Source organism: Dicentrarchus labrax, unplaced genomic scaffold (genome assembly GCF_905237075.1).
Source record: "Dicentrarchus labrax unplaced genomic scaffold, dlabrax2021, whole genome shotgun sequence".
In the NCBI taxonomy this organism is placed as follows: Eukaryota; Metazoa; Chordata; class Actinopteri; family Moronidae; genus Dicentrarchus; species Dicentrarchus labrax.
The window spans coordinates 1,002,463-1,017,980 of NW_026136724.1; the positions used below are offsets into that span (position 1 = coordinate 1,002,463).

Sequence of the window (15,518 nt, forward strand, 5' to 3'; positions counted from 1 at the left end):
GCTGTAGATGCTCACACCAAAAACACAAAACAACGGCTACTTATCTGCTATATGATCAACCAGACATAAAATAACTGCATTTTACACACTATTAGCAACAGAATTAATTGATGTCTTGTTTCACCTGTTTTTTTTGCAAAAGCCTCTCAGTGGCTCACACAAGCTTACACTACCTATGAGTTACTGTTGCAGCAGCTATGTGGCTGTGCCAAGCCTGTGAGAAGCATGACAAGAGTTATTATTCCATCACAAAAAATGATGAGACCCCAAAATAAGAGACCCACAAAGCATTAAATATATGATGGCAATTTGGGATTCAGTGTCTTGCGCAAGGATACTTTGACATGCAGCGAGAAGAGCCGGGGATCAAACAACCTTCCGATTAGTGGATGACCACAGCCGCCCCAATAGAATAGAGAGTTGTGTTAACTTTGTAAGGGTTGGGGAAGTTGAATAATAAGCAGAAATGTAATGAGCGGGGAGAGATGAAGAAATGTGGCTGCTCACTTCAATTCCATTACCAGAAGCCATTATGTTATTGTTTGCAGCAATTTGGGGCATTTGTACATTTGAATTTTTCACAATCTGTGGCTCAGGAGGTAGACCAAGTTATCCAGGTTGTGGCAGGTTTGGTGGTTTTAACCCTGTCTTAGTCTGCAGTCCACATGTTAAAGTGTCCCTGGGCAAAAAACTGAACCACATCTGTAAATGGGTGAATGATTTCCTTTTTGTCACAAATTTGATTGCTGAAAGTTGGGCAAACAACACATGTGGCCAGACATCCAGACAGGTTTTACACTAAACAATTGCCTGTTTGTGCCAATTTCTATTTTTTGGTGAATGCGTGAACCAAGTTGAACATACACACGTTGCATTTTAAAAAATGTGTGCATGCACAACAATGATATGATCCTTATCCTAAGATCTCTTACCTGAGCAAACTCAGGACAACTTTTCTGGACATCTTGCTGTGGCTGCAAGAGAGCAGAGGGGAGAGGTTAGTGTTGTCTCTCCACTTGCTATCATTAACAAGAGGACAGTTTTAGTTATCTGTTAGTCACATTGTGACTAGGCAGAACTCAATATGATTTACAATAATTTTAAGCCAGGCTGGTTCATGTTTCATCTGGAAATAAAAGCCAGTGACAAAACAGAACTAAAAAGGGGGGTCTGGGAATACAGTGTACCTAGGCACACATTGAATGCATACCTTCACATGCCCTTTTGAACCCCTTTTGAACCCTGGTATTTAAAACCCGACTTAACCCGACTAGAACAAAAAATTAGGTCTGAACACTACCCGAAATTCACACCCAAAAATATATTTTTAAACTAAACTAGAAATACCATCCCACAGTTGTATGACTCTGCCAACCAGTCAAGCTACAATTTACACCCATGTCTGTCCAGACTCATATGGTACATATGAATGATTTCAATTAATATATATTTTTGAACTGATTAGTGAAAGATTATCATAGATGTCTAAACAGGTACACATGTACTTGATTACTACACTGTAACAAAATGTCCTGTTAAATTACAGTAAACTACTGGCAGTTACAGTTGCCAGCTTGAGACTGTTATTCTACAGTGTCCCTACTGTGATCTACAACAACAGTTTAGTACTTTAAAAATATTACAGTACTGTGCTGTATGGAAAATAAACATTACAGTATTATACTGTCAGCTCTTTGGTTGCAATTATACTATTATTTTACAGTTCCTACAGTATTCTCCATTAACAACTTATTACTGTAAAACTGTAGAATGTGATCTTCACAGTGATATAAACTAATGATTTCAAAGTTTTACATTTAAAAATGAAAACCCCTGAAATAATAATAATAATAATAATAATAATAAATGAAAATAGCTGTCACAGAAATGGCTCAGACAAGAGATGGCCTTACAACATTAGGCATTTATTAAAGCTGAACATTTTCAGTATCTACAAAATCCATAAAAACACCATTACTACTTGGTTGTCAGAATTTTTTCTTGAACTATGACAAGTGATGGCTAACATTACGTTCATTAAACTTTGTATTTTCCTCCTCAAAATTGACCAGGTCTGGTTTGACAGTTTGCAAAGCATAGTGTACAAATTATCAGCCAATTCAACTTCATTTAACCTTACTGCTAGTTTTTTTCCTTCCTCCTTCCTCCCTTCACCCAAAGACAGTTGGGTTAAAGTCACTGCATCAAATGCATAGCAACTAACAAAACTAAGTAAAAGCTAACTAAATTACACACATTCTATTAACAATAACAATTAAACATATCAAACTGGCTCTCAACAATGGTGGGTCCAAAAATGAACCTGGACATCTGAGACAGATGGACTGAACTATACTGGCTAAATAAAGCCCCACTCAAAGTCCATCAAAATTTTTAGTAGAGTGGCTACATGGGGATTCACCGCTGTTGCCTTTTTGTGGACCAGCTTCCCCATCTTCTTTGACACCACCTTCCCCTGGCTGGTCTTTCTTCCCCTCTCAGGATTAATCCCAATGAGGCACCTAAAATGTAATAATAGGGAAAGTATATAAGATATTAGGTATGGTAAGTAAAGATCATTTGCATTTAATATGGAACCCTATCACAGTAATTGAATAAAAAATGAACACCTATGAGTTTGCATGTGCCTGACATGTGCAAATGTATTCCTGCAGGTTTTACCACATATGTTGCAAGTTATCATGTTTTCACTACAGGCCTTCACAGCAAAATAATCTTTAAAATACTCTCTCAAGAAAAAATAACTACATCAACAAGTTGTCAACTAACTTTTAGCTAATGTATATTACACTAGTGCATTTTTGAAGCTACTTTTTACCTTTTTGCATCAACCTGCATAACAAGCTTCTCCCTATAAACTCCCATAAACCGTTTTACTTGAAAAAGTAAAACAATAAATGGTTAAATAGAACCTTGTAGCCAACCTCAATTAGATCTGACAACAAATCAAATGCCCAAGCCAACTTATGCTAATTTAAGTAATGTGCTTCAACAGAAAGCTAAACTTTTGTCCACATAGTTGCTAAATGAGAGTAACGTATGCTAGCGTGCGACACATACTTTTGACTCAATCTTTTTGGCAAAAAACAGTCAATAAAATGTTAGTCCAACACAAAATCACATTAGCATTATGCTGACTTTTGCAAGATTATATTTACCTTATTAAGAAAGCCACGGGGACAGGATGGATGAGGGTGCGCTGCGCAGTTGACAAGAGAACGGTGAGGAAAGCAGCAGGTGATGCCTCAAGTGCTCCATCCAGTTTGGTCCTGTCAGTTTAAGAGTCCGGATGAAAACTAATTCTTCATCTTCTTGTTATTGTGTCCTCAATCTCAAATAAAAACCCTGATGTGTAGGCCTATTTTTAATTTCATTTAATTTTTTATTTTGCTCAGATGAACTATTAAACGGACCGAAGATCAAGTCTGATTTAAAAACTGAAAAAGAAAAAAAAAATACTATATTATACCATAAGATTATAGGTAGCTTGCTGTAAAAAATAAATAAATACTGAAGATTTTACAGGAGCTTGCCGTTAATATTTTGTTCCTTAAAGACATCAAAATTTACAGTATTCAACTGTATTAATGGAAAATGGTACACTACTGTGCAAAATATCCAGTATTTTTACAGCAATTTGTTACAGTGTATAGATGGATAGCTATACTTAATGTGATGCTTTTGTTTTCTCCTGGTATTTTTAGATGCAAAACCTCTCTATGAGCTGTAGGTGAAATTCACTCTCTCACTCACTAACTCACAGGGTCAAAATTAGCTAGCTGCCCTCAAACATGCTTTTTGCAGTCATGTGAAGTAAGAACTACAGTATATGATGTGACTGGATGAGATGCAAAGATGAAAGCCCATAGTGTTAGTTATTTTTTACTCATTGTGTTGTTCCACACACTTAGAATCATCAAATTCATTAACTGAATTTTAAGGTCACAATGACCTTTGACCTCTGAGTTAAAAGTGTCACCACCATTCAGTGTCCAACCAACTGTGAAATACAGTCATAGTCTCAGATAGACGGATAGACAAGCCAAAAACACAAGGCCTCTGGCCACTGTTATGACCGCCACAGAGGCATAATAAAATCATAGAGGCATAATAAATCTGCATCTGGGATAAAGTATTAGTATTAAGTACAGAGGTAAAAAACCAGACCCCTCTCCCTCTATAGCACAAAAGAGAAATTGCAGCACTGTCATTCACATGCTCTTAGGTCTTTGATGTTGCCTCGACCTAACACTATGAATCACGTGTAGGCAGCAGCAGCTGCTTAATCCTACAAGTGACTTGCGGGGCAGCTTGAGGCTTAGCATGAGGACAACGTGCAGCTTCAATCATATGTATCCCAGTATGACTAAAGGCCAAAACACACATAACGCTAGCACAGATTGACACAGCACTGCAGGGTGTGCATCTTTCAGAGCTGTTAAGGTTTATGGTAACAGCAGATCTGCAATGATGACAAATATGCTACCCAATGCTGGCACACATTTACAACAACAGGTGGCATAGTTGTCCCATTCAGCGGTATGTAATCTGAACCAACTGTGAAGGCCAACTGTTTACTTTTTCTTACTAAAATTGATCGTACTATATAAAATGTCTACCATAAGACATTAGCTCAAAATAAAGTGTGGACACCACTATTTAAACTCACCTGAACAGCCAATCTCCAGATCTATGACTCACCATGTCTTTTTTGCCATTATAATTTATAATTTCAGGCACAATGACACTTAAAACAGGACAGTGGTGTGAGGTGAAACGGGGTGTGTCTGTGTTGTTTAACATAGAACATAATACGCGCGGCTGTTTTGATGCGGTGTGTTTGAGCCTTAATGCCAGGTTTACTGCACTGATATCACAGACAAAAGTCCCCAGATCAGAGCCAAATCAGTGTGTACTCGATGCTTGCAAATCAGCACTCGATTGGTATGTGTGTTGTACTGTTCAAATACATGATCCAAAAGCCAGGCATGGATCTGGGAGCCATGCAACATGTTACAGTCAGTGAGAGCAGACACACACTGTCATCCACAGTAGTGAACCCAGTATGACCATGCATCTATTTGTAGTAATACGGTTTCTATAGGAATACATTGGCATAGATACACTTGCTGAACCACAATATGAGTACGCAGCTATAGAGCTCTTTTTTTCTGTCTCTTTACTCAACACAAACAGCTAGTTTGGAGACCAGACAAACTTGTCGTGGATATCTCCTGGTGAAAGATCTTGTAATGTAGTATGCAAACCACAATGACTTCATGATTCTTGATTACAAGATAGAAAGTTGTGTAGTTTGAACAGTACATTGATCTGATGAGTTTGAAAGTCATCTTGTGTGACCAAGGCTTAAAAGTAGAAGCAGGGCCGGCCCAAGCCTCCATGGGGCCCTAAGCAAAATTTGATTTTGGGGCCCTCTATTACTGCCAATAATAATGATTATTGATCATTCACACACCTACTATAAACGTATTCTACTTATTCTACTCTGTCATTACGAATACACTTGTAAAACTAAATGTGAGAACTTTTTGTTGTAGTTAGATTGTAATCCACTCTGATTAATGCCATGGAAGCAGACACCAGATTTGCAAATTTACAGAAAAATCTTTCAATTAATATTTAGCAAAGTCAGCAACTCTCCCTACTATACATAAAACCTTAAAAAGCAGCCCGGCATGTTTTACCCATCTATGGTTTTTAATCTGAAATGGTAGTAAATTCAGCTACAAGAGCAGCCTGGGGTTGATTAACACTTAATATTCAAAATTATATAGTACTAAGGCCAATTAAAAGTAACAAAATAAACTAATCGTTTACTGTAAACACAATCTGCTTTATTATTATTTTTTTAAATAAACTGCAACACCAAATGTACAAAAACAGTCAGCATTAAATAAAATAAATTAAAAAAATATCAGACAATACTTAAATACTTAAATAATGATGTAAATCAACAGGCACCTAAAACAAGGTAACACAAATGGTAAATATAATTTGCATATAATTTATTTTTTGAATATGTGAGCCAGCTCCGCTTTACTTTTTCCCCATTTACTAGGTGTCTGTATGTGTAATGTTAGTGGAAGCTTCGGCCATCATGTCTTTTTGGGAATGTGAATGTGTCCTTTATAGGCAGTGGCCCTCTTAATACCTGTTTAGTCCTTTCTGAGTCTGACAGGAAAGAGGGACACTCAGCTGGGTCAACTGGCGGAGCTGCTGATCCCTGCTCCAAACTGGATGCTGAAGAAGACACATCAATCTCCATGACCAAAGATGAAGGACCTATAGGGAAATTAAAATAATATTTTTGGACAGAATTATTCATCTCAGAATATTCTGCAGTACACTGATCAATTATAAAGGCTGTTTTGTTGTTAATTTACCAGGTACAGCTGAGGTTGCAGAAGACACAGTAGGGACAGTGGGCACAGTGGATGGAGCAGAGGATAGAGATGGACCTGAGATGAAAAACATGTCCCTTGTCATATGATTATATCTTATATTAGTATATCTTAATGAGATCATTTGACTAGAAATTAAATATATATGGTGACAGTTTTTGACCACCTGATTCATCAGCCTTGGCTGCTCCTGAGGAGGTGGATTGCCCCTGGGATGAGTCAGTGCCTCCTCCTAAATATTTTAACAGTGCTCCTGGGGAAGTTTTATATAACGTATGAGCACAATAGGGAGTTCATGTAAGAGGAATATGTTTATTTACTCACATAAATTACTGTGCTCTGCAGCAAACAATTGCAAACAACATACCTCAAACTATAAGTTAACTAAATTAATTCATTAATGCAAAACCATATTGCTAGCAAACGTCACCGCGTTTGTAATTAAAGTTAGTTATTAAACATTTGCTATCAAACGTTGTTATCAAAAACGTTGTTTTGAAGCCAAAAAGCGACCCAGAATAATATAAATACACTGAGAATCAACTTATTAAAAGTTTTACACAAACACAACAACGTTAGCTTGAATAGTAAGCTATCTAACCTAGTAAGACGTTTTGAACTAATGTTAGCGAGCAAATTTGCGATTATAGGCTAATGTATTTGACACAAAATATCAATAAATGTTACATTACCAAGACATACCTTTATCGTTTTTTCTCCTCTTCCTCTTCCTTCTTCTTCGTCTTTCTGCCCCTGAAGGTAACGTTAAGTCCTTTCTTGCCACATCTTTCACCTGCTCCTAGTTTCTGGATGCTCACTGCACACGTTACTAACGGAGCTCTGACACTTCGAGCAGAGAGGCAGTAGGAAACTACACTCTGTTAACATCATATTGTTGTTGGGTTTTTATGTACAACAATGTACATTTGATAATATGTGAATCATCATCACTCACACATGGAAAAAAATAATTAATTAATTTTTAATTTTTTAAGTTAATTGCTCTTGGGGGCCCCCTAGTGGTCACAGGGCCCTAAGCAGCTGCTTAGTTCGCTTATGCCTTGGGCCGGCCCTGTGAATGTTAGTTTCTGTTCAATGGACTTTGCCATCACTGAGTGAATGTGTGTCAAAGGGTGAATGTGGCACATAGTGTAAAAGCGCTTTGAGTGGTTGGAAGACTAGAAAGGTGCTATACAAGTACAGGTCCATTTACCACAATATTTACTGCTGGTGATTTGTACATACATGCAAGTCTGCATACAGTATGCAGTTCACTATTTGATGCAAGATTAAAAGCAACCATAAAAATGTGCTAAAGGCCATCTTTTACAGTCTCAATGTATTTTTATTGTAAAATTTCAAAATGGAAAATTCTCTTAACGAAATTAATTATTATTATTAATTATTATCATAATAAAGTCTGTATCTATAGATGTCATTCCATTATTCAATCTAAATGAGCGTATCAAACTGGGTTATTTTACTACTGTCTGTATCTTACATGCAGGCTCAGGTAAGCTACTCACTGTTTCCAACTGTCCAGCATCCAGTACAGACAGTAGGTTGTTGTTTTTTTATTTTATTTCATAATGATCATTATGTGAGAAAACAATTGCTATTAATGTGTTTGAATTTCTGTCATTAATAAATATTTCATTTTCTTTTTTGTAATGGTAAAAAGAGCAAGAGAGACAGAGAAATCCCCACAGACTCCCTGCAAAGATGCTAACTGACCTGTCATTGAACACAATGTTGCTCACCTTCACTGGGACAGGGAGGGGTACAGTGATGGGGAGACTGGGGTGCTGCTGACTCATCTGTTGTTAAGTCTGCTAAAAGGGGCAGGGACAATGATTTAATATGAATATCTTGCTAAACGTTTCCCTGAACTGATTAAATGGTGATTAATGTAGGCTAACACTAGTCTGTAGCTAGCTAGCTTATTTCCCTATGGACATTAAGCCAACAGGTTAATACCACTCACAGACTATAGGCTCCTTTCTTGGTGAAAAACTGGGTTACAGATTGACATCCTTTCCTTTGTCTTTCCTCTCTTTCCTTTTTTGAAAACCAGATTTTGATTTACTAGTTAACATTGTAATCACTGTAGTTCTGGCGCATCTACTGCAACTAAACACCGTCACTGATAAGTGCTAAGGCAGGACCAAACCATTTCATGCAGATACAGGGGGGTGGTCGGTCAATATGGATGTTTACTTTTTGATCAGTGGGGATATTTAACTTTTACTGCCAAAAACAAGTAAAAACAAAGAGATCATTAATTGTGTTATTATATTTGAAATATACATACTCAATGATGATGGTTTAATAATTGTATATTAGTTTTAACCTATTTTCTGGGGCCCCTGTCAGTCATGGGCCCTTGGAATTGTCCTAACGTTTCCCCCCTATACAGCCCCGTTACTGAAAAAGGCTATTAGTCTATACTGTACTGTATGTTCATGTTGACTGTGACTCACACTATGGATTTGACAAGCAAACTGAGGTTATAATATTTTAGAGACCAAAAATCTTGTTTTCAGAGGAGTTTATATGTTATTAAGAGAAGCCTAGCTCCCTCTGGCCCAATGTAGTTTGCAACCTGCTCACAAGGCAAATACAGTTATTAACTTAAAAGATTAGCATTCATTGTGTTTTTTTCAGAAGCCTGTTTTTTCTCCTTTCATTAACTCACAAAATACAGAAAAATAACATACACAATTCTGATAATCAACAAACAAGTGATGTGAGTACTATCATTTTTGGGGAGCGGGTAGGAGGAGGAGCGAGGGAGGTTGGGGTTATCAGAGAGGTCTGGCCTACTTTTTCCACCAGGCATGCCGTTCCCAGCAAAAATAGACAGGGAGAAGTATCTGTACATACATTTATATAAAGACACATACATATACATATATATATACATATATATTTCATTGATTCCTTGATATTGAGTAATTTACTTGTGTTATTAGATGAATGTAAATTTTTCATGAAAACAGTTTGGTCAGATTTCCAATTACATCAAGTAATCGGGCTGCAAGAATTTTGGCAAGGATTTTATTATCGAAATTTGATAATGATATTGGTGAAAAACTTGCTAAACACTTGAGTGGAACTCCTTATTAAAACCATTAGCCGGGGATCAAACCAACCACCTTCTGATTAGTGGATGACCCACTCTGCCTCTGAGCCACAGCCGCCCTTATAATGTCATCATGTTTCATTACCTTTGTTAGATGCATATACATATATATTTACCAAAGCAGTATTGTTTCACTCCAAAGATCAATTAATAAAAATCTATCTTCTTGATGGGTCTCTTAATATATTGTTCATTTTCTTGTGCCTACTTCTTCTATATTTTAACATGCGATTGCCTGTATAGTATTACATGTATAATATATATTAAATAAATGTAAAGCGTCTGATATATACATCTGTATTTATGTAAGGGTACCTGATGTGTCTGCATACAGTGCATTGTGTATCTATGTACTGTAGGTGTACCTGCTCTTTTCTGCTGTCCAGTCTGAGTGTTAATTATCCAATAAGATATGTGCTGCTGCTGTTTGAGCTGGGCCTACTAACCTTTGGACCTCCTTTGAAGCAAAATAGATAATTTGACAAACTAGGTTCAAACTTCCTTCCACAAACACAAGTCTGCCTGGATGAAAAGTCACAAGATATTCTTCAGATGAAATGCCCGGTAGAGTATAAGGCTCTTAAAAAATGCTTACATTTTACATAGTTAAAGTGTAACAACTTTGCCTAATAGAGCACTAATGTAGGTAAACATTTTACTTATCTGGCAGGCTTGTAAAAGACATGGGAATTAACAGTCTGCTGAAGTGATGGGTTTGTCTGGGATGCTTGTAGGAAATGGGTATGAATCAGTTTATTATGGAGACTCCAGTGTGTCACTAGAATAGTTATAGTGGTTAATTATAATGCATTACTTAACTGATAAATTTATAAAACCAAATCATTAAGTGATTCATTAAATTAGCATTTAAATTATGATGATATTTAGTAATAATTATCGGTAAGTACAACCAAATGCACCAATTATTACATATATTGATGATTATTATTATTATTCTCTGCTGCCTGCTTTTACACCTCAAAACACCTGATCAATCACTACTTAAAGTGGCCATGATTGTTGGATTGTCTGTTACTAAAGTTGCTAAAATTGTCAGATGCAGCCCCTGGAGATTCCACTATTGAAAAGGTTTAGGGGGAGGGGATTTTAGATGCTGTTAGACAATCCAACAAAAACCTAGCTAGGCTTTGAATTTGATCCTGTGAGACTTTCATGCATGAGTGGTCAAAAAGATTCATGGCTTGGGCCACCAGAAAGAAGTAAAGATTTAAGTAGTCACTCACATGCCTTCTCTGTTAGAATCTGATTACATCTTGTTGTCTCCAGATCAGGCACCCCAACTAGCTCAAACATGCAGGTCCTCCTCTAAATATTGGAGTTTTGTACTGAAAGGGTTGTGAAGAGGTTTTATGGAAAATGTGGAGCTTTCTGTTGAGTCACTCACTGCTTAGCCACAGAAAGCACCCAGAAGACAACAGTTCAAGACAAAAGAACAAACATTCAATTGACCAGTGCAAATGACACCACTACTATGAAGAAGAACTGGGCCACCCAGCTTTACCTCCTAAACATCATCTTAGATAAGGCCACATGTTTTGTTACCTGGTAAGCAGAAGTGATGGAAATAAACCAGGGATCATACATGTACAGGCAAGTACCATTAATCTCATCATCTACCTGAAGTACTAGGGATGTCATAAGAACTGATACTTTAAGTACCAAGTCGATAAAAACATGACGGTACTCGTTTTTTTTCTACAGTAGGGACTGAGGATGCAATTCTTTAGGACACGACAGACATGACATATGCACCTAAAATAATCTAGTCTGCTGTCAACATATCAAAGACAGCGACAAGTGCAGCTATACAGGTGATTTACTTGCGAAAACGTTTCGTGCACAGTGCTCCGTTGTCAACTCTTTCCATTGTGTCTCTGTCAATGAGCTGTGTGTACAGGAGCTCAGTGAAACACCAGTGCTCAGCCCCTAACCACCCAGGCTGAGCTCCTGGTCAGAGGTGAGACAGATAACGGTGGACAGTCCCACAGACCACAAAAATATGAAGTGTGGACTGGTAGCTGGAGAGGTGCCAATTTCACCTCCTGTGCACTGCCGAGGTTCCCTTGAGCAAGGCGGGGGATCAATAAAGTATATCTTCTTCTTCTTCTTCTTCTTCTTCTTCTTCTTCTTCTTCTTCTTCTCACCACACCCCTGCAACAAAAACCCACAAACAAAAATACAGAATACAGTTCATTCACATAGCAACAAACTATATGGTAAAATGACTAGATTTTTACCATGGTATTGAGAATCGCAGAATTTCACTGGTATTGGTATCAAAATACTTTCTGGTATCATGACATACAAGTCCTTTCACTATTTTATTAGATGCCATTCAACTGTATTGTCATTGCACTGATTAAAAGCACTGGGACAACAAAATGCAGTTTAGTATGTAAAATATAAAACATAAAACATCTGAATGAATGAGTAAGATATATACTAGTAAGAACCATACTGAAAGTATGAACAGTGTGATGAGTATGCCCCACCAGAGTTCTGAATTGTACCTATCACGGTCCAACTAGACCCTGTGATTATGGGGAATTTGCTGAAGGACCCTTTGTAGAGAAGAAAAATGTCGTTGCAAGGAATGTGGAACATTTCTATCAGACAAGCAGTCTTTTGTTGGGAGGGTTTGGGGGGGAGAAAGGTGCAGACAAATTGGATCAGCATTTATGAGCCTCTGCTGTTTGAAGTAAGATCTGTTCCCAGAGTATCTCAAAGAAAAAGAAGAGAAAAGAAAAAAAGCAATGCAATGCATCTGCTTAGACTTTATTAATCTGTCTTTGCTTCTTGGTTAGTTAAAAATGACAAACATGTTTTTATTTTGTCCAGTCTATATTATGTTTGTGAGCTCAGCAGTCTTTAGTATCAGTAAACATTTGATGCAAAAGCATGTGGCTGTTTTCCAACGTGTATGCAAGGCTGCTTTGAAACAGGAAGGACTCTAGGCATGGCACTCAGCTCTGCCTTGTTTTGTTGAATGTTGCAGATGTTATGAATTAACCTGTCGAGCCTGGAACAGCTCGCTTCCTGCCGCATAATAGTGTTAGCAGAAATACTCTAATGACAATGTCTATATCTATTTAAGAAATTTGAGAGAACTGCATTGTGAAAGGAATAAAAAAAGAATCCAAGCCATTACTAAACAAACAGCCAGGACCACAGGATAGCTGTGTAACTTCCAGTATAAAGGAAAGAGTGAATGAGGGGTATTAAGACTCTTATTCTCTAACTGCACTACAAATATTTATCTAATGTATCAATTATTTATCAAAATAATTTATATTTAGACTAAAATTGCAAATCAAAACCACAAATTCCTCCTATTACTAACTGTGATAGTGTCTGACATATGAATGTGAAATTGACAATACTGATGACCTAAAATTCCATCTGGGGAATTCCTGATGGAGATCTGAAACTGACAATTTCTTTTTTCTTTTTTCTGTATATATGCTAATTCCATGTGAAGCAGAATGTTATCTCTGTAGCAGCCTTAAACTCCACTGCTTCTTACGTCCTAATCTGTGTAGCAGCCCGCTGCCATGTTGTTAGAGTAAAATGATTAAACTCTTCCAAAAGCTGCAGCAGGAACAAAATTGGTAGGAGTTGGGGGAGGGAGACATAGGTGACCTGTGGAAATCTGCTAAGAACTCCTGATGTTTGTAGAGTCCCTTTCTGAACAAAAGCCTCTAGTGGCTGGAATTTAGCTGTCAAGGCTGAAAAAAGGTGGGGGGTTGAGAATTTAGGGAATGAGGCAAAACTGCTGCCCACCCCCAACTCCTTTCAGTGACTCTTTGTGGTCTCTAAGGTCTCTCTTTCCCTTGCTATCTCAAATAGTCTGGGGAAGTATAATACAGCAGCACCAACCTAAAAATACCTAATGCACATCATCCGTAGAGCACAGACACAAAAAACGGTTGCAGCCTGCATTCTCAAATTCTGTCTTCTTCATACAAGACCAGTTATGTGTGGAAGAATTTTTAACATGAAGAATGAGCCTTTCACATGAACTGCTGCTAGAGTTCAGCAGTTATTAGTTAGGTTTTTAGATTTGCTGTTCTAAGCACTCTATATCCTGGCTGCGAGACATATTCTAGAACAAAAGTATTAGAGAAGTGCTGGTAATGTTTGTTTGGAAGCAGATAGCCAGGGGCCATGGAGGGAAGCCAGGATCAATGAAATTTGGTCTTGTTTCTTTGTGATGAAGGGATAATAGCAGTTTCCATACACAGTCTTATCTTTTAAATAGTTCACAGGTTCAGAAAATAGTATACAGTACATAGATTTAGTGTGTTTATCTAAGCTAAGACTGGTGTTTGCACATTTTGCACATTCCTGCACAAGCTGAACAGCTCTTTCATTTAAATACGTAATATAGTACATTTTGTTTTATAAGGTTTTTCATATGTTATTATCAATTTTCTGTTTTCTACTTATGCTTCTTGACAGGCAGTATTTGTTTTCATATTTCCTCATACGATTATACTATTGTAATGCAAAATGTATGTAAAACCTACTTGGCAATAAACTTGATTCTGAATGATACCAAGAGACCTATAGTGTGGGGTTGCAGAATGATACAGTGGACTATTTGAGAATAAAATATTTGTATGGATTTCTGCTCCTTATGTAGTCGAAAATCTGAGACACCCACATATAAATGTTGTGAATGTAGTTTTCTGATATAAAGTATCATCGCTTACTCATAAATCAAATAAGATCAGTTTAATGAACACCGTGAATGGGAAAATCTTACGTTGTGTAGGAGATTCTTTACATCATTATGTAAATTTTTCCCCCCATTATGGTGCAAGAAGAAAAATATTCAACTAGTAATTACACATCATGTACAGCATATTAACAAACTTGAATTAAATGAGAGTCCCTATCAGTCTCTGCTCACTCCCATGCACCGGGTGCAATTTAATATAATAATAATTGATTTACAGCACATTTTTGCTGCCACAGATATGGACCATCTACCTGCTCCTCCTCAGGATCCTCTACTGTTGGTTTCCCTGGGAGTCCTACTATGTGGTGGTGGTATAGAGGTATACAGAGAGGCTTAATAACCCAAATACAAACCCCAGTCAGAAAGACACTCCATCAGCTGACAAAGAGTTAGATATTTTCAAATATTTCAGGCATGTAGTGTGCAACGCATTGCGTGGTCAAAAGACTAAGAGGTGCTATGTAAGTACAGTCCATTTACCATTTAAATACATTTTAAAAATCATTGTGGTATGTGCAAGCAGTCTCCTGAGTACCTTTGCATAGTCACATCCATGCAATCACAATTGTTGCACAATCCACAGAGAAAAGGTCTATTTTCATTCCACCTCAAAATTCATATTGCCATATCAGTAATCTGTGATTTTTCCCCCTCTAAAATTTATATTGGATGTCATATCGGTTGGGCTCCCATATTGTGAATTACCAGTCTGCTGGTTGTCATTATGCATATGCATTAACCAAATTACTGCACCTGTTTATAGTACACTTTATTGATTTTGCAATTACTGTTCACCTGTCTACAACAGTATATTGATTTTATTTTATATTTCATATATTATACTTTTGCACCATTTTATGTCTCTATATATTAGATTCTCATTTTTACTTGTGTGGTTTTCTTTTTATACATATTTTGTATATTTGTAGAATGGTGGAAGGAGCCTGGGAACTAGGAATAACGAAAAAAAAAATCAACAACATGAAACTTGAAAATTGTTGTGTTAGGACTTCAGATAAAGGAGAAAGCAGCTGTAAGGCTGTAAGGTGTTAAGGTGTACCTGGGAACTACAGGCACAGGCAGACAGCATTACAAAGGGAACACTGCAGTAAACCTTAACTGTTCAGTTCAGTCCAAGGGTTCAGTGGCTGCTTGTGGCTGAGAAACTGAT

At 37.2% G+C, this 15,518-nt stretch overlaps 1 protein-coding gene across 18 annotated transcripts in view; it reads right to left on the bottom strand.

The window, feature by feature from the left end:
- The window catches only part of hmga2 (high mobility group AT-hook 2), a 52,171-nt gene that overhangs the window by 8,439 nt on the left and 28,214 nt on the right, over positions 1 to 15,518 (bottom strand). For 10 of the 18 annotated variants that reach the window (XR_007882530.1, XR_007882528.1, XR_007882527.1 and 7 more), the window contains 5 exons: positions 7,146 to 11,757; positions 6,610 to 6,696; positions 6,426 to 6,500; positions 6,194 to 6,324; positions 933 to 974 (listed from right to left, as the gene is read on the bottom strand). Coding sequence is in view for 1 of the 18 variants with exons in the window: in XM_051392086.1 (XP_051248046.1) it covers positions 933 to 974 (42 nt within the window). In the remaining 17 variants the exon portion in view is untranslated. The remainder of the gene's footprint in view (positions 1 to 932; positions 975 to 6,193; positions 6,325 to 6,425; positions 6,501 to 6,609; positions 6,697 to 7,145; positions 11,758 to 15,518) is intronic. The other 8 variants (XR_007882519.1, XR_007882518.1, XR_007882517.1 and 5 more) reach the window with 8 other exon arrangements.